The 23,667-nt window shown below is 35.7% G+C and overlaps 1 protein-coding gene across 4 annotated transcripts in view; it reads right to left on the bottom strand.

Annotated features, from left to right (window-relative positions):
• Positions 1–23,667, bottom strand: part of SLC25A12 (solute carrier family 25 member 12) — a 193,097-nt gene that overhangs the window by 50,084 nt on the left and 119,346 nt on the right. For 3 of the 4 annotated variants that reach the window (XM_032880454.1, XM_032880451.1, XM_032880452.1), the window contains 2 exons: positions 17,932–18,047; positions 9,578–9,717 (listed from right to left, as the gene is read on the bottom strand). In XM_032880454.1, the coding sequence (XP_032736345.1) occupies positions 9,578–9,717; positions 17,932–18,047 (256 nt within the window). Of the gene's footprint in view, positions 1–9,577; positions 9,718–13,319; positions 13,424–17,931; positions 18,048–23,667 lie in introns of those variants that run through there. The other variant, XM_032880453.1, reaches the window with a different exon arrangement.

A 23,667-nucleotide genomic window follows, 5' to 3' on the forward strand; every position in this document is an offset into this window, starting at 1 on the left:
TTTGTTTTTGCTTTTGCTGCCTTTGCTTTCGGTGTCAAATTTTAAAAATCACTGCCAAGACTGAAGTCAAGGAAATTACCTACTATGTTTTCTTCTAAGAGTTTAAAGTTTCAGGTCTTATGCTCAAGTTTTTAATTCATTTTGAGTTGGTTTTGGTGTATGGTATAAGATAGTTCAGTTTCATTCTTTTGCATGCGGATATCCAGTTTTTCCAACACTGTTTATTAAAAACACTACCCTTCCTCCATTGTGTATTCTTAACTCTTCTGTCAGAAATTAATTGACCATATATGCATGGGTTCACTTCAGGGCTATTTTGTTCCATTTATCTATGTGCCTGTCTTTTGACAAAACCATACTGTTTTGAGTACTATAGCCTCATACTATAGTTTAAATTCAGAAAGTTTGCGGTCTCCAGCTTTGTTCTTCTCAAAATTGCTTTGGCTCTTTGGGGTCTTTTGTGGTTCCATACAAATTTTATGACTGTTTCTCTAGTTCTGTTAAGAAGTACTATTGGAATTTAATAGTGACTGTGTTGAATCCACAGATAACTTTGGGTAGTATATACATTTTAACAATATAAATTCTTTGACTAAATGAACACAATTATTTTTCCACTTATTTGTGTCTTCTTCAACTTCTTTCATAAGTGGCTTACAGTTTTTAGTGACCAGATTTTTCACTTTCTTGGTTAAATTTATTCCTAAGTATTTGATTCTTTTTGAGGTTCTACAAATGGGATTGTTTTTCTTAATTTCTCTTTTTAATAGTTCACTGTTAATGTACAGAAATGCAACTGGCTTTGTATCTTGATTTTGTACCCTGAAACTTTCCTGAAGCCATTTATCAGTGCTAACTTGGTGTGTGTGTGTGTGTACTTTTTTAGGGTTTTCTATATATATCATGGCATCTGCAAAAAGGGACAATTTCATTTCTTCCCTTCTAATTTGGATGTCTTTTATTTCTTTTTCTAGACTAATTGCTCTGGCTAAAGTATCTAGTACTTTTTAAAATAAAAGTTGTAAGAGTGGCCATCCTTGTCTTTTTCCTGATCTTTTTTTTTTTTAAGATTTTTTTTTTTTTTTTTTGACAGATCACAAGTAGGCAGAGAGAGACAGGAGGAGGAGGCAGGCTCCCTGCTGAGCAGAGAGCCCGATGCGGGACTCGATCCCAGGACCCTGAGATCATGACCTGAGCTGAAGGCAGAGGCTTTAACCACTGAGCCACCCAGGCTCCCCTCTTTTTCCTGATCTTAAAAGCTCTCAGCTTCTCACTGCTGAGCATGATTTGAGTTATGGGCTTGTCACGTATGTGCTTTATTATGTTGAGGGATGTTCCATCTATAGCTAATTTGCTAAGCATTTTTATCATGAAAGGATATTGAATTTTGTCAAATGTGTATCTGTATCTATTGAGATGATCATATGATTTTATTATCTTGTTAATATGGTATACCACATGTAATGATTTACATATGATGAATTCTCCTAGCATTCTAGCAATAAGTCCCACTTTATCATGGTGTATGCTTCTTTTTATGTACTATTAAATTCAGTTTACTGGGCACCTGGGTGGCCCAGTTAAGTGTCTGCCTTCGGCTCAGGTCATGATCCCAGGGTCCTGGGATCGAGTCTTGCACCAGGCTCCCTGCTCAGCAGAGAGCCTGCTTGTCCTTCTCCCTCTGCCTGCTACTCTGCCTACTTGTGCTCTATCTGTCTGTCAAGTAAATAAATAATTTTTAAAAATCTTTAAAATTTTGTTTACTAATATTTTGTTGAGGCTATCTGTATCTATCTTCATCAGGAATACTGACCTGTAGTTTTCTTTTCTTGCAGAGTCCTTGTCTGGCTTTGGTATCAAGGTTAACACAGGTCTTGCAAAGTGAATTGGAAGTTTACCCTCCTCATCTACTTTTTGGAAGAGTCTGAGAAAGACTGGTATTACCTCTTCTTTAGATGTTGATAGTATTCACCAGGAAAACCATCTGGTCTTATAGTTGTCTTTTTGGGAGGGTTTTTTGTTTTGTTTTATTTTTTAAAAATATTTATTTATTTATTTATTTATTTGACAGACAGAGATCACAAGTAGGCAGAGAGAGGAGGAAGCAGGCTCCCTGCTGAGCAGAGAGCCTGATGCAGATGCGGGGCTCCATCCCAGGAGCCTGGGATCATGACCTGAGCTGAAGGCAGAGGCTTTAACCCACTGAGCCACCCAGGCGCCCCTTTTGGGAGGTTTTTTTAATTACTGACTCAACCTTCTTGCTAGTAACTGGTCTGTTTAGATTTTTTTTTCTTCATGATTCGGAACCGGTAGGATATATGTTTTTAGGAATTTATCCATGTCTTCTAGGTTATCTCATTTGTTGGCATAGAAATATTCAAAGTAGTTTCTTATGATCCTTGGTATTTCTCTTATCATTTATGTCTCTTTCGTTTCTAAGTCTTTTTTTCCCTCAATCTAAACATCTGTCGATTTTGTTTATCTTAAAAAAATACAGTTCTTAATTTTATTGATCTTTTCTATTGCGTCTCTAGTTATTATATTTCCTTTTTTTCTGCCTTGACTTTGGTTATTTTCTTCCTTCTGCCAACTTTGGCCTTAGTTTATTCTTCTTCTAGCTCCTTGAGATGTAAAGGGAGATTATTTTTTTCTCAATGTCGGTGTTTATTACTATAAACTTCCCTCTTAGAATTGCTTTTGCTGCTTCTCATACATTTTGGTATGTTGTGTTTTCATTTTCATTTGTCTCATGACACTTTTTGATTTTCCTTTTGATTTAGTCTATGATCATCAATTACTCAGGGATGTGTTGTATAATCTCCACATATTCGTGAATTCTGTCCTCTTCTACTTTCTTCATTCCCCTATTCACTCCATTCCTTCTTATCACCTTCAACCATATCACTCAAATGAAACAGGAATTTTAGGTCTTTATTTCAACCTTAAAATATTGTTGGAAGTATCCCCCACAGAAAGAATATTCCTAAGCGGCATCAGAAATAGACACAGGTCCACTCCATGTCTGATATGTTTTGCCTTCCTCACTTCTCCTTTTTTCCTCCTTCTTTATGTTTTTGTCAAGTCTTTGTCTTCTCCATCTGTATGTCTTAGTCTCTCAGAAATATCCAGTGGCAACCATGGACACGATGAAGCCTTATTAATGACACTCGGTACTGGAGAAAATGTGGACCTTTATATTAAAGACAAAGCAGAATCCTCATTGCAAGAGTAATGCTGGAAGGATAGATTTTCTGTTTTCTATTAGGTTAACAAATGGAGGACTCCTAAGTATCTTTTAAAAATACATAGGGAAAGTACCACAGATGAAACTGTAGAGGGTATCAGATTGGCTTCCAAATGGTCCAGGAGGAAGAACAGTGGAGACTATAGACAAAATAAGACTGGCCAACAGTTAATAACTGCTAAAGCTGGTTGATGGGTACATGGAAATTCATTACACTGTTCTATTTTTAAATATACTTAAAGTCTTTCAAAATAAAAAGGTTAAAAAATTAACATTAAGGACTTCAAATGAGAAGCAAAACAAAGGGGAAAAAAAGAAGGTTCCTATCTAAAGCTCTCCAGTTTATGTAGTATAAGTAATATATCAGGGTAGAATTAGATATTCCTTAATAAGTGTTAGGGAACCAATGACAAGAACAAACCATCTTTAGAGAAACCTTAAAAAACACGAGTTGAAAGAACATTTCCTTCTTAATTTTATTTTTTTTTCTTTCAAGATTTTATTTCAATTCAAATTCGTATAGTGTAGTTTTAATTTCAGGGATCATTTCCTTTTTTAAATAATCATGTCTCAAATAAATAATATTTTCAACTTTTCCAGTTTGTGCATTTTACAGTGTCAGTCGGATAGGCACTAAATGTGCAAGTGTTAGAACAAGCACTGGGTTCTAAAAACAACCACACCTACAGGATATAGTGTTCAAACTGTGGTAATGTGCATAAAGAAAAACAATATCCTAGGCTTATAAAAGATAAAATACCTAAAGATACTCTAAAAAGACACTTCAATCTTAAAAGATAAAAATACTCTAATAAAAAATAAAACAAGTCCACTTTCAGATTTCAAGTGTGGATAGGGGAACTGAAGGAAAGGGTAAAAAAACGAAGTTATGCTCATGTTAAAATGTATTTCATCTAACTATGAGATGAAAACAGCTGAGCTTGAGAAACTGTGGCAGTGAATGAGAATGACTAGTAATGTAACTCTGGTGTCTTCTAAAACTCCACTCTTTGCTAAAATCACAGAAAAGGAACTAAAAACAGACACTCAAGGACAAAGAGAACAGAAAAGAAGATAGCAACTACATTTTTAAGATTAGAGAGCAGAAAGGCAAGTGACAGATAAGCAGACTCAAGAAAACTGGACATGGAAAAAGCCAAAAAGCGATTCAGTGACTAAGACCCCTCAAATCCAAGACCCCCCAAAACACTCAGGAATTGGCTACACTAGTACCTGCAGAAGTGACAGTGAAAGTGGAACTACAGATAGGAGGTTTAGAGGGAAGTCTGTTTAAAATGCAGTTAGTCACCTGCATTGCTTTACTGTAGCCAGGATTCTGCCCTTTCCCAAGCCTGGGAGAAGACCAGAGGTTCACCGCCTTGAGAATGTAACAGAGGCTCTTCAGACTAGGGGAGACCCGGTGCAGTTGAAAAGAGGTAAGTCAATGAAAGTCCATCCCCATACTGAATGTTGAGACCTCCAGCCCTCCGCTCTTATTCAGCAACCAGAATGTCAAAAGCCAGATTGAATATTCCAGGTGGGATGCAAAAGAAAAGACCTGAACATACAGACATTAGAGGGACCCCAAAAGAATAGCCCAGCCAGCGAACTTTACAATAAGGTCAAGAGTTAATAAAGTAGTACTATGAACTCAGTAAGACTTAATCTTAAATATGAGCAGAAGTCCAATGACAATCAGACATGAGAAAAGCTAAACAAAGAAATACAAACAAAGAAAAAGAAACTTGGAGAAAACAGACATTTCACAGGGGAAGGAAGAAAACACCTGCCTTCAATATCTTTGGAGAAGGGAGAAGTATAGCACATCCATGAAAAGAGAATATGCTATTTTTTAAAAAGGAATATTCAGAAAGGAATATTCAGTTCTTTTTAACTGAAAATTTGAAATGTAACAAAATTAGAACTTAATAAAATGTTCAAAAGTAGAAGAGAAGAAAAAACGAAATCATACATTCAATATGCTTACCATATTAAATGAAAGAAAGAAAATAAATAAGAAAAGCAATGAGAATATTTTCAAGGGGCGCCTGGGGGGCTCAGTGGGTTAAGCCTCTGCCTTGGGCTCAGGTCATGATCTCTGGGTCCTGGGATCAAGCCCCGCATCGGGCTCTCTGCTCAGCAGGGAGCCTGCTTCCCCTCTCTCTCTGCCTGCCTCTCTGCATACTTGTGATCTCTCTCTGTTAAATAAATAAAATCTTAAAAAAAAAAAAAAGAATATTTTCAAGAATTGAGGGACAAAAGTTTTCTAATTCAAAGGCCCACTGAATGCCCCACACCAAGGAGTATCATCATGAAATTTCAACATACGGAAGAAAAGGAAAAAAAAAAACCTTCCAGAGTGAATAAATGTTTCAAAACAGAATCAAGAATGAGATTGGCACTGGATTTTTCAGTGGCAAAACAGGAAGCAAGAAAACAAAAGAGAAATGTTTTCAAAATTAGGAGGAAAATAATTCCTAGTAGAATTCTATACCCAATCAGGCACCTGGGTGGCTCAGTCAGTTAAGCATCTAATTAAGGCTCAGGTCATGATCCCAGGGTGCTGGGATTGAGCCCCACATTGGCTCCCTGTTCAGTGGGGAGTGCTTCTCCTTCCTGCCCCTCTTTCAATCGTTCTCTAATAACTAAATAAAATCTTAAAAAAAAAAAAAAAGAATTCTATACCCAATCATACTAAGTGTAAATAGTGCAGAGTTTTTCAGATATGGAAAGTTTCACAAAAAAATTATTTTACTTTCCTCAAGAAGCCCTTGCAGGAAGCATTCCACCAAAAAGAATAAAGGAGGAGATGGAATACAAAAAACAGGAGAGTCAACATAAAAGAAAAACAAATGGATTTCCCATGTGAAGGTAGATGACAGGCGGACAGACTGACAGCTACGCAAAAAGTACAAACGCCAGCCTGCAACCATGAAGCAGGTGAGAAAGTTCCAAGAAAATGGTGCAGGGTCTGTGGAAAACAGTCTGGCAATTCTTCAAAAAGTTAAAGATAAAATTACATGAGAGCAATTTCATATCTAGGGATATACTCAAAAGATTTGGAAACAGGTATTCAAACAAATACATGTACTCCAATGTTCACAAGTGCCAAGAGGTGAGGTAAGAACAACCCAAGTGTCCATCAACTAATGAATGGATAGACAAAATATTGTATATGTATGCAATGGAATATTATTCAACTGTAAAAAGGAGTAAGGTAGTAATACATGCTACAACATGGATAATCCTTGAAAACATTATGCGAAGTGAGAAAAGGCCAGACATAAAAAGTCATATTGTATAATTCCACCAGCAGTGGTCCTCCTTTATCCATGGGTCTTTATCTAAGACCCCTAAATGGATGCCTGACACTGCACATAGAACTAAACCCTATATATACTGTTTTTCCCCCATACATCCATACATACAAAGAAGTTTAATTCCTAAATTGGACATAGTAAGAGATTAACAGTAATCAGTAAAATAATAATAAAACAGAATAATTATAACATTACATTGCAATAAAAGTTATGTGAATGTGGTCTCTTTCTCTCTTGTCCTCTTCAAATATCTTACAGTACTGTACTCACCCTTCTTCTTGTGATAACTTGAGGTGATAAAATGCCTAAGTGATAAGATGAAGTTAGGTGAATGGTGTGAGCATTGTGACATAGCATTAGGCTACTACTGAACTTCTGATGATACATCAGAAGGGGGATTATCTGCTTCTGGACCGCGGCTGACCGCAGGTACACTGAAACTGCAAAAAGCAAAACTGTAAATAATGTGGGGGGGGCTACTGCATATGCACTATGCAGAGGAAGTAAATCCACAGAGGCGAAGGTAGTTTGGTGGCTGCCAGGAGCTGAGGAGAAACAGGAATGAGGAGTGACTGCTTAATGAGTACAGAGGGGTTTTTCTGGTAATGAAAGGTTTGGGAATAAGACAGAGGTGGTAGTTGCACAACACTGTGGATTGTACTAAATGCTACTAAATCATGCACTTTTACATGGTTAATTTTATGTTAAGTGAATTTTACCTGGATTTTTTAAAAAAGAAAAAGCTCCTAGAGAGCTCCAAGAAGACAAAATTGATAGAATGAATACCTAATGTTGTAAATATATTAAAATGAGATGTTAATAACTGAGGCAAAATTTAAGAATGAATTAGCATTAATACATAGAAAACTAAACAAATAAGAACTAGAAATCCTAAGAAAAGTAATCATATTAGTCATGCATAGTATTTATAAAATTATCGTAATTAAAATATGATTATTGATCTAAGCAGAATCATAACATAATTATATGGGTGATGGAGACAAAAAGTATCCAAGTCTGTGGGATAGAGAGAGAGGGGTGAAAGAATCAGCTCCTAATCTTCCACAATTCAAATTCAATGAAAAATACCTAAAAGTGAACAATTTTAAAGTAGAGTACAAAACCACAGAAGACCCCATATAGCCATGCAATCTTGAGAAAGAATAATAAAGCTGGAGGTACGACAGTCCCAGATTTCAAGATATACTACAAAGCTCTAGTAATCAAAACAGTGTGGTACTGGCACAAAAATACACATAGATCAATGAAACAGAACAGAGAGCGTAGAAATGAACCCACAATTATACGGTCAATTAATGTACAACAAAGCAGGAAAGAATATATAATGAGGAAAAGACAGTCTCTTCTATAAATGGTGCTAGGAAACTGGACAAAACTATGCAAAAGAATGACACTGGACCACTTTCTTACACCACACACAAAAATAAACTTAAAATGGATTAAAGACCTAAATATAAGACCTGAGACTGTGAAACCCCTAGGAGAAAACATAGGCAGGAATTTCACTGACATTGGCCTTAGCAACATTTCTCTAAATATGTCTCCTGATGCAAGGGAAACAAAATCAAAAGTAAACTGTTGGGACTACACCAAAATAAAAAGCTTTTGCACAGCAAAGGAAACCACCAGCAAAAGAAAAAGATAATGAAGTTAATGGGAGAAAATATTTGCAGAAAAACAGGCAGAGGAGATGAACAGACATTTTTCCAAGACAACATCTAGATAGCCAACACAGTCCATTAAGCATCCAACTCTTGGTTTCAGTTCAGGTTGTGATCTCAGGGTCATGGGAATGAGCCCTGTGTTGGGCTCTGCTCAGCTCAGAGTCTGCTTAAGACACTCTTTCTCCCTCTGCCCCTCTATCCCACCATGCTCTCTCTCTAAAATAAATAAATAACTCTTTAAAACACACACATACACACACACACACACACACACACACACACACACACACACACAAAATGAGATATTACCTCACATCTATTAGAATGGCTAGTATTAGAAACATAAGAAATCACAAGTATTGTTGAGGATGTAGAGAAAGGGAACCTTCAGGCTCTGTTGGTAGGAATGCAAATTGGTGCAGCCACTGTACAAAAACAGCATGGAGGCTTCTGTTAATTAAAGACAGAAGCACCATACAATCCAATAATTTCACTACTTGGTATTTACCCAAAGAAAATGAAAACACTAATTTGAAAAGATATGTGAACCCCTATGTTTATTGCAACTTTATTTACAATAACCAAGATACCTGGAAGCAACCCAAGTATCCCTTGATACATGAATAAGGAAGATGTGGTATACATACAATGGAATATTACTTAGCCATTAAAAAAAAAATGAGATCCTGCCATTTACAGCAGTAGTGACAGACCTAGAGGGTATTATGCTAACTGAAATAAGTCAGACAAAGACAAATACCATATGATTTTACTTATATGTGGAATCTAAAAAATAAAACAAATAAACAAAGCAGAAACAGACCCATAAATACAGAGAACTAGTGGTTGTCAGAAGGGAAGCATGTGGGGGATGGGCAAAATGGGTGAAGGAAAGAGGGGTGTACGGGTTTCCATTTATGGCATGAATAAGTCAGAGATGAAAGGCACTGCATAGGGAATATAGTGCACGGTACTACAGCAGCATTGTATGGGGACAGATAGTAGGTACACTTGTGGTGAGCACAGAATAGGCAATCACCATGTTGTTCACCTGAAACTAATTTAACATTGTGTGTGAACTATACTTCGATTAAAAAAAGAGATTTTAAAAAAGTAGAAGTGCCAATGTGGGTTTATTATTTAAAGCTATGGAAGTAATCACCAAAAGAAACAATTATAGGAGTTTTAAAAAGTTGCCTCTGGGAGTGGGAAATGAAAAATGGGCGTGTAATGCCACAAGGAATTGCTATTTTTGGTAATAAAACTAAAAAGGAAGGAAGTGGAAGAGAAATGACGTGTATTATACCAGTTATGAAAACTAAGCTCACCTGGAGAAACTGTGTGAATTCTGTGTAGTTAAGATGCTTCTTCCGATTATGCCCAAAATGCAGTCGGATAAATTCACAGTCCCAGTTAAAAGGGATATGATGATGAATAATAGTTTGTCCAAATATTTCTTTGACATTTTCTTAAAAGGGAAAACAAAAATAAATAAATTATATCTGGAGTAAGTAGTTTAGTCCACTGCAATGTTCCTACAGAAAGAAATTAAGAGAAATTTCAAGTCAATATTATCTGCTTCTATTAAGATTAGCTGCAAAATTTTTTGTGCCCAGAAACCCATGCACAGGAACACAATTGATACAAAATATAATTTTACACTTAAGATTGTGTACCATTACATATAAGGCCATGAGATTCTTAATTTCTCCTGATTTTATTTTAATTAGGAAGTGATTTATATCTTGCACTACAAATGGCTGCTACTTTGCATTCCAGTAAAAAATCAATAGTGTTTTCCCGATTCCTCAAGGAGTCGAATTAAGCCCTTTATCAGAAGCATGAATACCTAAATTACAGTATAATGCAATATTTGTCATACTAAGTATGGTTTGATTGAGGCTTGATTATTACATTCACACTAGCCTGAATGTCTATTGAAGATAGGTATAAGAAATACTACCAAAAGCATATCATTAGCTCAGCAGCAAGCACCTTATTAAAAGCTTCTGATATTGTCAAAAATATGGTCTTGACACAAAGCTTCAAAATCCCCATTAAAAAGCATGATTATTAGTCCCAACTATTAAAAATATTTTAAGATAAGTGAAATTAGTGATTCACTTTTAAATAAAGAAGGACTAAACACAGTACACTAACTTTTAGATAGGAACAAGTCAAGCTGTGTAACATACAACCAAAACCCTCTGACAGCTTGTCTTCATGCACTAACAACGTCAGTCACTTTCTTACACAGTTCTACACTTACAATAAAAGTCAATTCACGAATGACTGGTACTTTAACAAGCATAGACTGGATAGCCTAATTCAGAAGCTCATGCCAAAAAAAAAAAAAAAAAAAAAGGAAAAAAGAATCATTAGCAAAGTTAAGAAAGCAGGAAGCCTGTTTTACTGATGTCTTAAGAACAAAAATTATTTTCAAGTTTATGCCAATTGTATTAGTGGAAGTGTTTTACCATCCATAGCTATCAATTTTACTAATTAGTGGAAGTTTAATGTTTTATAATCTCCAACTATGCTCTTTTCTCTAATTTCTGCAAATTCTTTGAATAAGATACCAATCTCACATTGTAAATGGTTTAATGGATTCCCTTTAGTTTTATATACCTTTCTTTCTTGATAAAAGCATTGCTATTGGGAGAATAAGAAGGTGGAAGAATCCGGAACTGGAAATCCTACCAGTCTGGACTCAATGTAACAGCTCTGAATAGGTCACAGCTATCAGTAAGTTGGAAGAAGGCATTGGATGTCACTGGGGAGATGGGATTCTCATCTTTCCTTTCAGATGGAATGTAACATTTATTTCTTGCCTAATTAGCAACACTGTGTCAGAGTTTACAAACCATGTTAAATTATTTTCACCTTCCATAAACCCTTATTAAATATATGGGTTTTTGTTTCTAAAAACAAACAAACAAAAATTAACTCAGTAGCAATTCATGGGATCCTGGCTTTTAATCAATACAAAAGTTCACCCTTAAACCTACATCACATTTCAACAGTTGTAAAATATGCTAAAATTTGTAAGATAGTTAAAATAATAAGGGTTACAAAAAATATTTAGAGCTAAATATGGGAGATCAGTGAAGATTTTTTATGATCTTTAATTAACCAGCTGCTCTATTCCCAAATTAATCACATTGATTTCTTATATTTAAGGTCTGAGTGTTAAACTAAGGAAACGTGAAAAAATTAATGAAAAGCAGAACAGAATAACTTAAGTTATGGATGCCTGGGTGGCTCAGTTGGTTGAGCGTCTGCCTTCGGCTCAGGTCATGATCCTAGAGTCCCAGGACTGAGTCCTGCATCTGGCTCCCTGCTCAGCAAGGACTCTTCTCCCTCTGAACCTCTTCCCTCTCATGCTCTCTCTTTCATTCTCTCTCATATAAATAAATAAATAAAATCTTTTAAAAAATAGAATAACTTAATATATATATTTATTTTAAATATTAAGTGTATGAAAGGGAATAAGTTACTTTATGATAACCTTTATTTTAAAGGTCACAAGTCCTAAAACTCAACTGTAAGAGTTGATAAGAAATGCACATAATACTACCTAGAGAAGTTTTATATAATGGTGGAATAAAACTGAATTCCCTTTATATGATCAGAAAATATTAGAATATTAGTGTGAAACTAATCAAATACAATCAAAGATTCAAAAGCTTTCAAACTACAAAAATTTACTTAATTATGAAACTGTTTTCTACAATCACAAAATGGATACTTCCGAACCAAAGTTACAATGTCTGACTTACACTCAAAAAAAGTTCCATAATAAAAACTTTAACTAAAGTCCTGTTTTGTAAACTTCCTAACAACCTCCAAATAAGCTGTTAGAATATCTTTGAAACAATTAAAGTGGTAGCTTAAATTACTCATAGTAATCTCCCCAAATATTGAAGTGTCCTTTTCCATGAGTACTTGTTTCAACATTTCCTACTTCTCACACTTTGTATGTGGTTTTATTATGACCACTAATATGTGCTGTATTTTATTAACCACCCCCACCCGACACTTTTAATTATTTTAACTATGTCACAGGCTACAACTATAGTTACTAGGAATAACAAAATTTCCAACCTACTTTGGCACCTCTTGATGTGTCCCACTTCCCTTCTGTTATTATTTTCACTACCAGCTGCCTAAGGCTAATTCAGGAAGCTTACAAAAATAATTAGTACAACTATTGTTTTAAGGTCCAATTCATAATCACCACTTTACCAGGATGCACTTATCAAAAAAAAAAAAAAAAAAAAAAAAGTTATACAAAAGCTCCAGAACTGGAGAGTTTCTACCTGTGTGAGGCAATAGCTCAAAGAGATGATGTTCTTATCTTACCCAATTTTATCAAGTTCTGTGTGACGTGAAAAAGAACCCCAATAATCTCAAATATTCCCAGGGCAACTAACTGAAACTGCACAGAAAGTTTTCCCCCCAGAGAGAATCCCGTCTTTCCAGTGGCAAACAAGGGTCTTTGGCTCTAGGCAGCACTCCTTGGAGTACTATTTGAGTGGCCATAGCTCTGGCCTGGATGAAAGAGCTATGACAGTCACATCTTAGGCAGCAAGATCATGATCTAGTGTTTTATACTAGCCCGGTTTTGCTATGGGATATAGGAATCCATTCGTTTTCTGACATATAGAAAACAATAGACCACTTTTTCACTTCCTGCAGAGCATAGGCTTATGAAAGAGATGGTTTATAATTCCTCTGAAAATGGAATTGGGGCCAGACACAAAAGTCGCCTGTCATTATGTTCTCTTTGCTCAAAGGAAAGGAGGGCAGGTAATGGTGACAACTGTGATTAAGTAAAAATGTTCACAGACGTGTAACATTAGTCAGTTTAGCTGTATCAGTCACTTATGATGATAGGACTAGATGAAACACACATTGAAGCATATATATCATGTAAATATGTCTTAATAGAGGTTTTAATTTCCCCAGCAGCCCACACCGTGTCTCCCCGTCTCATCCACCCTCATCCCTCCCCTGGTCCTTATGGGGCTTCCTACTGGTCTTGTTCACCTTTCTGCAGTACAAAATTACCTCTGACCGGGGCTGGCACTCTTCTCCAAGACTGCCACCATGCCTGTTCCATGAATGAGCCTGGAAGGAGCTGCTGTACCAACGGTGTGGCCAGAGAACTCCTCCTGTAGGTATACAAGCCATCAGCCCTGTGACACAGCCCACCTACCATCAGCCCAACGACATCCTGATTCCAAGGATTCCAGCCCAGCAGGAGCCACTGCTTCCAACTTAATAGGCTCGAGACCAAACATTTTTATTGTCAGGGGGGGGAAAAAGTCCTCAATAGCTGAGTTTCACCTGCACAGTTCTTAAAGTGAAGTCAGAGAGGCTTTTAGAAGGACTCCCACCAAAACAATGAATTCCTTTGTATAACTGAACAAAAACAATGGTGAGACTTGTGGAAGTAAAGAGTTTTTCAGTGAAGGAAAACTTGGGGAGAAAGAAGAGGAACAACTAAGAGACCAAAAAAGAAAACAAAGGAAAACAAACAACAACAACAAAAAATTCAACAACAGGAACTTAGCAGAGAAAGTCCCAACCAATATGGCATGTAGACTCAGTCCCACACTGCTAGGCTCTACTTCCAGGTAGAGCATTAGTTTCCTAGGCGACTTCCTCTGTTTTTCCAAGCAAGAAAGTATTTCTATTAACCCTTTACCTACCTCCAGAAGGGACTACCAGACAGTCAGTAGAGTAGTCTTCCTGCCAAATACATGTGAAGGTCCATTTCTCAGGAAGGATAAGTTTATATTTAAAGAGCATCTATTACTATAGAAACCAGATGCTTCAAGAGTCTATCACCAAATGGCATATCCTTTTTTTTTTTTTGCCTCTAATTTTAAGCTACTCTAGTAGCCTTGAGTATTAATATTACCATCTCTGCAGTATCTGAAAGAAATCTCAAAATTCTTCCTGATTTAATCTGAACATCCAAGTGCAGCTCTAATTCTTACCAGATTAAAGTAGGTATTTGTTACTATTAGATTTTCATATTACTCCAAGTCTACAGCTTTGTTTCCAGTGAGAGAAGGTACATCTTTCATATCTAGATTTCCACCTCCTGAACCTTTAGTAACAGCTGTGGTAATGCCTAAACCAAACCCAACCTGTTCTTCCCTTCATGGAAAAAGAGGCACAAATGGAACACATATTTATTTCTTGTATCTAATGACAATGAAACACAGTATAAAATCAAAAGGAATCTCTGCTTTTTGAGGGTTTTACAGTAGGGAAATGAAGATAGGCCCTTGAAAAAAATTTACTTTGGAGAGTTCCCATTCCTAGGCAAGCAGTTTGGAACACAATGTTGGTGAGATTTCAGTAGAAAACTTAGACTCTGCAACATATCTTATATTCATTTATTAGTCAATAGGAGTTTGGGTTTCGTTTTTTTAGAAGGATTACATCTTTGTTAAAGCAATAGGCTTTGATTTTTTAAATGTGGGACGAATGCATGACAGCTACTGACAACACAAGGTAGTATATACTGGTTATGTAGGTTACCTCAACCTAATGCTACCGAGCAGAATATCCAGTACACTAGTGGCTGGCAGAGAGACCAAGGCAAGTTTGCAATGTATCTAGCAAACACCAGGCATGCAGCAGCCTCTACAAGGCTCATGACACCAGGCAGTAACAGATACACAAACCAGTAAGTAATTATCCATAGCATGCATTAGAAGTTTTATTGGAAGAACAAAGAGGAAACAACTAATGGTTTTATTCACTCTTTTAAAAACTCCAGAACCCTCTCCTGAGCTTGCATATTCTGAAATGGATAACCAAAGTCTCAATATAAGTCCTCTCCCCAAAGTAGAGGAATCTCTAAAAATTAAAAAAATAAAAATTTTTCCAGCACTCAAGTAAAGGTTGTTCAATATTTCTATTTATATAAATACTTCTAAAAAATGCACACAGCTTAAGTATTTAATCTGATGTGTATTAAAAAACATATCTCAAAAAACAAAAGCATAGATGAGAACAATATATACAAATACACAGATAACATCATCATAGTCCACAAGATATCAATGGCATAACAGTTTTCTCCACTCCATTACACCTGACATCCAATATTCTCTCCCACCTTTCTCTCCTGATGTGCTCAAGAGAAAACTATAAACAAGTTCCAAACTAGAAAACATAAGGCCATTTAGTTGAAAAGAATTCAGAGTTATTATGGATCTAAAATTTCCTTTTACTTTAGCATTTATTTTAAAATAAGCATAATTCATTTTATTAAGTGGATACAAACATGAAAACTGACCTTTATCACAGATCCAAAATCCTATAAAAATAAACTCCAAGTTAATTATTTCCTTATGCTGAAATTCTGTCGTCTTGAAAACAGCCTGTAATGAGTAGGCCTTAGAAATCTCGTTAAATGGCATTTGTAACAGTTTCAATGCTTTTCCTCCTAAGAATATAAAACTAAACTTTCTCGCCTTCATTATAATTTTTATTTAAGAAAATTTGTCCAAAATGGATCCTTAAAACTAGGGAGGCAAGGCAGGAAAGGAAAATGGTCAGAGTCTCAGGAAATATGTGAACATCAAGACAACCATCCAGCTGGCCAGGGACTCCAAGAACAATGTTGAAAAGGGCATTCAGCTGTGTATTATTCCATAAGAATCTTCCTATCTCTAGATTAGCAGAAGAATGAAAATAGAATTTTGGAGGATTTATATGTTCTTCAGTTCATATCAGGTGTTATAACAATGGAAAGTGATTTGTTTGGCTTTTAATCTTAATTATATTTTCTAAAATTCTAACTCTTACATCATGTTCTGGGGGAAAACAAAGATCTTTAAAATGCTAAAGTTGGGATCTAATAACTCCAAGCTTTCAGTTGCATGAAAAAAATGTGTTTATAAACACTTATTTGAAATCATCTATTTCATTAGTTAATTAATCTACTAATCAACACTGGCATGAGTCTCTATTGTTCTATTGGATGAAGTGACTTGAGCAACTTGCTTTTTAAAATAAAATTGGGAAAAGCAAATGGAGGAGACACAAAAAACCAAGATACCAAGGTAGGAGGGACAAAAGAAACCACAATTTGGTTTTCTGAAATCTAATTCTTAAACAATGGACACATGATAGAACCACAGGTATGCTGTCCCTAATGCAGATATTTGTATCAAAGTATTTCCCAAGAACTGCTGCACAACAGTTGAAAGTGAGACATGTGAGGATGTGTGATACCTACTGAAAATAGAAAATGCAGCATTATTAGTGGTCCTAGGTTAATACTGAATGATGACATGATAAAGGTTTTATACTTCAAACTACAGAATCTAGGTACTTCTGGGGAAAGTCAGCCTTTAGGAAGAAGAATGGCCAGAGCTTGCACCAAAGCAGGCAGCATGCCAAGACAAATGCAAAAACCGGAGGAGTTCTGTCTGCACTGGTGTTTATTTGGGAAAATCTTCTTATACAGAAAATAACAGTGTCAATGGGCAAAAGGAAAAGGTCAATGCCAAGCTAGAAAATGTGCCCACTAAAATAAAAGTAAAGGTACCACTGGTCCTTCTGAATACCTATACTTCCTCATCATTATTTCCATGGCAGTGATACTTCTTCCTTTGATTTTAACTGAAAGATGTTTTTTATATAACAAATACTGCAGTAAATAAATATTTAGCACTATAGTCAGGGAAAGCCTGATTTTCAAGAGTTTTTCTACCACATATTGATGCTAATTCACACCATAAAAGGGCTAAAATTCAGCTTTACAAGGTGAAAAAGTTCTGGAAATCTGTTTCACAACAACATGAATATACTCAACACTACTGAATTGTATGCTGAAAAATGGTTAAGATTTTATGTGTTTACTATAATAAAAAGTGTAAATGTAAAAAAAAAGGGAAGAGAGTTCAAGATCCTTGAAAACACTGCATTGTTTCCATTGAAAAGCCTGTTGTCAGAAAAATTCGCAGATACTTTAAACACAAACTAATTTCCACAAATAAGCATCTTTAAAAACTAACACATGGCTACAGATAGAAATTCTAGTTTATATGCTTGTCAAACAATGACATTGCGCTAAATTATGTGTCTACCAAAGGGTTTATATCAATTTTACATTTAATACAGATTTCAATTTCAACTTACTAGGCTTGTTTCCTAAAATCAAAAATCTATAATGGGGGTTTAGAGAATGCTAACTATTCTTAACTCCCTCCTTCGGTTCCACTCTTGGTGCTGCAATGACAGAGCAGCAATTTCCCAGACTACTATTGAAAAGCTCTGCACTCTCTACCCAAAAATTCCTTAAAGAATTACATGATTATTCCATGTTGTTCACAGTCTGTTTCATAAAGAATTTTGCCCAGGCTAGCCCAGAACAAGAAAATTTTATACCACCTATTTTAGGAATGTAAAGTTTCAATGACTCAATGAGCAAAGGCATTCTTAGATTCCTTACTTTTTTGCAATAGTCTAAAGTTTCGAAGGAAATACACCATTTTAATTTTATCTATGTAATTCTTTCAGGAAATTAATACTTCACTTATTGACTAGCTCCTAAATAAGCAGCAATCTATACGCAGTTACTAGATTTAGCATTTAAAGACTGAACCAGCCTTACTGACTTCACTTATCACTTATAATCTTTTTTTTTCCTTACCAAATGTCACCTCTCCATTTCCACTCTTGTCAAACAATTGGAAAGCCACTATGAACATAGAATCTGGAGCACATAAAACAGATTCAAATGCCAAGAACTCTTGATAGGAGATCAACCTGGAATAATATATAAAATGTTACTGGTTGGTAAAGAAAAGAAAATATCAGGCATTTAACCTGTCTTTACTATATGCTATAGGGGATAACCAAATAATTAAAAAAGGGAAGTTTCTCTTTACAGAGGTATTCCAGACAATAAAGAAAGAAGGAAGGAATGATAGAATTAGAATACTACCCTTTCGTGAATCCCTAATAAATGAATGGACCTGGGCAATAAGCAATCACTCCTAAAATCACAAAAAGAGAAAGAACTAGACCAAAAATAATTAAACCTGAAGCTGATAGTCTCTAGATCATAGAGTCTCAACCATAGTGTTTAACAGCACCATTTTAAGCTAGATAATTCTTTGTTGTGGGGGCCTCCTGGACAATGTATCATGTTTAGCAGCAACCCTGGCCTCTACCCACCAAACTGCAAATTGCCAACACCCATGTTGAGACCCACTGCTTTCCATGTAATCAATTTACAGAAAATACAAAGGACAAAGGAACGTGTTAAACATCACCACAGAAACACAATCAGCGTAAGTGCAGACTGGAGGAAACTGTAGCATGAACATTCTGTACTTGCAAAAAAACGAAAACAAAATTTTTTTTTAAAAATTTTGAAAGAAAATATGGAGGAGAACTTCGTTAAAGACCTAAAAGATATAGTAATTAGTTATAAGATACAGATCTTATTTGGATTCTGATTTAAATGAAGAAAAAATTTTTAATTTATGAGAAAATTAGTAAATGATAATAATTGTATAACAAATGCTTGATGATATTAAGAAATTGATGTTAATGTTTTTGATGAGGTTTGTTCTGCTTTCGTAATTTTTCTTATCTTTTTGAGACATACACAGATATTTACAAACAAAATATGTCATCTGGAAGTACTCCAAAATAATCCACGGGATGAAGGAGTGGAAAGAGGCATAAATAATACTAATTTAATAATTATTTTAATAATTACTAAAACTTGGTGATGAGGATATTGAATTCACTACACCAGTTTGTTTTTTATGTTTGAAATGTTGGTAATATATTTTTTAGGGGCACCAGGGTGGCTCAGTTAAGCATCCAACTCTTGGTCTCAGCTCACAGGTCTTGACCTCAGGGTGATGAATTCAAACCTGTGCTGGGCTACACGCTGGGCATGGAGCCTATGTAAAAAAAAAATGTTTAAAGAAAAAACATTTTTTAAAGGAAAATTCAAAACAAAAGGGGGGAAAACTAAAACATATTGAGTCCTAGAATACTCAGGGTTATGAAATTAGCCAGTGGCCAAAATTACACTAAAATTGTCTTCGATGATCTTTTTGGGGGGAGGGGGGCATGAGTGGGAGTGGCAGGTGCACAGAGAGAGAATCTCAAGCAGGCTCCTCACGCAGCACAGAGCCCAACCTGGGGCTCACACTCACAACCCCGAGATCATGACTTGAGCTAAAATCAGGAGGCAGACACTTAACCAGCTGAGCTACCGAGGCGCCCCACCTTCAATGATCTTATCATAGAGTCAGTATATGCTAGTGTAGAGTCATCTTTCACAGCAAGGTTGCTGCAAAGATTCCACATCCTGTTGGTACATTGGGAAGTGACTAGTATCGAAGTAAAAGCATTATAAAAATCTGTTTTTATAAATATATAATACATACACTTATTTATTTACTTATTTATATTATTAATGGTGCTGACTTTTATTCTCAAATGGCCTGGTTTGGGCAACACATTTACAGTCACACTACAGAAAGGAGCAGACCTAATCTTTAATGTCTCCCAGCCCCTCAGGATCTGATCTCTGCACACCATCCCCTTGCTTTCTGCACTCCACCCCACTCATTTTTTTTTTTTTTTTTTTACAGAGAGGGACACAGCAAGAGAGGGAACAGAAGCAGAGGGAGTGGTAGACGGGGAAGCAGGCTTCCCACCAAGTGGGGAGCCCAATGCGATGCCTGATCCCAGGACTCCTGGATCATGACCTGAGCCGAAGGCAGCTGCCTAACGACTGAGCCACCCAGGCGCCCCTAACACATTCATTTTTAATCCATGCTCCTTTCACTCAGGACCATCACTCAGCATTTCATTCTACTTGGAATTATCCCACCATCTCCAAACTTTCGTCCATTTAATTTGTACCCATCTTTACATAGCTCAGCTCAAGTATCGTTTCCTCAAGAGAACTGTCTCAGAATTCCCAGATGACTTTATATACCCTTCACACCCCTAGAGCAACACACTGTACATTTTCAGAGCCCCTTGTAAAACTTTTATTGAAGTAATTATGTAATTCACTGTTTAAAGTCTAATGCCCAGGATGCTTGGGTGGCTCAGTCAGTTGAGCGTCTGCCTTCAGCTCAGGTAATGATCCCAGGGTCCTGGGATCAAGTCCCACATTGGGCTCCTTGCTCAGCAGGGAGCCTGCTTCTCCCACTGCCAGCTCTGCTGGCTGCTCTCCCTGCTTGTGCTGTCTTTCTCTCTCTCTGACAAATAAATAAATAGAATTCTTAAGAAAACAAAATAAAATAAAAAATAAAGTCTAATTTCCTGCAAGAAGATAAGCTTGTCACAGAGCACAGTGTTGATTCAGGATAGGAACTTATAAATATTCTTAAATAAACTCAATTCAGAATACAAGACTTTTTAGAGAGCCATATTTCTCAACACAGTATTAGGAATGACTACAATTTACATTTTATTTTATGGTCCCATTCATCAAAGACATATTTTACATTCAAAGTTTCATCTTCTATTAAATAAAATACTTTGAAATATGTTTAATTTATACAAGTTACATCATATCCAAAGCAATGGTGTATATTCTATGCCTTTTCCCTTTATTGAGGAAAAGGCCTTGTGGTGGTATTGTTCAGGACACTAAAGACCATGACCTCACTGCGCCCCTGATGAAGAATCTTTGGTGAAATTAGGAGCTTGAATACCTAATGAATCCTGGGAGGAATAATAATCAAACTGTTTACAGGTCACGTGTCATAATACACTCTATGCATTGGTGTACTATAAAAACTATGATAAAACTCAAAAGTGTAGTTATCATTACAGAAATTCTAGAGCAATAAAAACAAATGAAGTTATAACATATCAAGTATCATCATCCACACACCCTGAAAAAGCAATGAATGGTATGTGGTTTTAATAAGATTATATAACACAAGTGAAATAATGATATAAAGGGGGACTTAGAGAAGGCCTTCATTTTCTACAGTATGTATTTCTGAAATGTTTGAAATTTTTATTATTTACCTTATTTCTTTTGATTATAAGAGTAATGTTAAGAAAAAAAAAAGTAACTAGGCTGACAATGGATTAAAAAACAAATCCATCTTGGCTTTTCTGAAACAGCCTCAGGAATCGAAATCAAAAATACAATCACCCTGGGGCTCCTGGGTGGCTCAGTGCGTTAAAGCCTCTGCCTTTGGCTCAGGTCCTGATCTCAGGGTCCTGGGATCAAGCCCCGCATCAGGCTCTCTGCTCAGCAGGGAGCCTGCTTCCCTCTCTCTTTCTCTGCCTGCCTCTCTGCCTACTTGTGATCTCTCTCTGTCAAATAAATAAATAAAATCTTAAAAAAAAAAAAAGATTAAAAAAAATACAATTACCCTGAAATACAGAATATGTAGCTTTCAAACACATTTTATACTCAATAGCACGACTTACTGTTTTTAGGAGAAAAGTTAAAAGACTTTTTCCTTAACTAGCAAAGGTTATAAACAGTTGGCTGGCAGACAGAATTTGGACCACACATGTTTTCTTTGGCATGCAAAGTATAATTGTTTTAGTTACATTAGTTGCCAACATTAAGAAATCTTAAGTACTTCACACAAATATCCAGTTTTCTGGTTTCTCTTATTAAACTGCAAGCATGGGCAACAGTTTTCTCTCCCAAGTAGCACAGCTCCCTGGAGCCAAAGCAGAAGCTGCCTCTTCACAAGACCAGGGCCCACTGGTTATCTAACTCCATACCTGTGGACCCCCACGTAGGTTTCCCACTAAGTAGACCTTTGTCTAAAATATAAAGTCTGCAGACTCTAAATATCTACATTTCTTAGGGTGCCTGGGTGGCTCAGTTGGTTAAGAAGGTATTGGGGAGGGCGCCTGGGTGGCTCAGTGGGTTAAGCCTCTGCCTTGGGCTCAGGTCACGATCCCAGGGTCCTGGGATCAAGCCCTACTTCAGGCTCCTTGCTCAGCGGGGAGCCTGCTTCTCCCCTGCCTGCCATTCCCGGTGCTTGTGCTTGCTCTCTGTCTCTCTCTCTCTCACTCACTCAGTCAAATAAATAAATAATATCTTAAGAAAAAAAAAAAGAGAGAGAGAGAAGGTATTAGGGGAATACATAACCAATCCTCAATACTCACAGGTACCTTTGTTACATAGAGCAATTTTTTTGAGAAAGGTTAGTTAAGAAATACAAAAGCAGGGACCCATGGGTGGCGCAGTCAGCTAAGCCTCTAACTCAGGTCCTGATCTCAGGGTGGTAAGATCCAGCCACCACTACCCCTCCCAACCACCTTCCGCACAAAGCCTACTTGAGCCGCTTCCCTCTGCCTCTGCCCTTCCCCACCCCACTTGTGCCTCTCTCTCTCAAATAAATAAATCTTAGAAACACAAAACCATCAGCAACTTAAAAATAAGTCACTTCATATTATTCAGCCTTAAAAAGGAATGCAATTCTGATTGATATATGCTGTAACATGGGTGAATCTTGAAAACAAAAGACTAAGCAAAAGTAACCAAACACAAAAGGACAAATATTACATTATTCAATTTATATGAAATATCTAGCATAGTCAAACTCATTAAAAACAGAAAGTAGAATAGGGGTTACTAAGGGCTGGGTACTGGGACAAAACAGGAACTCACTGTTTAATAGGTATGGAGTTTCAGTATGAGAAGATGAAAAAATTGGTGGCGATGGATGGTGGTGACAGTAGTAGAACAATATAAATGTACTTAATGCCACTGAACTGTACACTTAAAAATAGTTAAAATGTATTGCATTTTTTATTATCTATATTATATTATCTATATGTTATTTTTACATTTAATTTTATTTTATATATTATATATTTTATTATATTTTATTTTAATGTATTATATTATATATTTTATTATATATTTTGTTTTTATTATATTTTATTTTACATATTTTATATACTTTTAGTTATATATTTTAATTTTATTATATATTTTTGTTATTTTATTATATATATTTATGTCTATTATACATTTTATATTTTATATTTTATTATATTTTTATTTTATATATATTTATTTTATTATATATTTTATTACATATTTTTATTTTGTTATGTATTTTTATTTTAGTATATATTTTATTATATTTATTTTATCATATTTTAATACAATATATATTTTATTTTATTACATATATTTTAATATAATAAAAAAGTCACCTGAAATTACCCAGGTTTATGTATTTATCAAAATTCTGCAAATGTACCTTTAAGTTTTATATTTGTCACTGTCTGTAAATTTTACATCTAAAGAAATCACTCAAATACTGAAATCCAGTTAATAATATGCATGCTGAAATATTTAAAGAGTATCAATGTTTGTAATTTACTTTGGAATATGTGAAAAAATAAGATGATGGACAGA

Source organism: Lontra canadensis, unplaced genomic scaffold, assembly GCF_010015895.1.
Source record: "Lontra canadensis isolate GAN:19392208 unplaced genomic scaffold, GSC_riverotter_1.0 scaffold69, whole genome shotgun sequence".
In the NCBI taxonomy this organism is placed as follows: Eukaryota; Metazoa; Chordata; class Mammalia; order Carnivora; family Mustelidae; genus Lontra; species Lontra canadensis.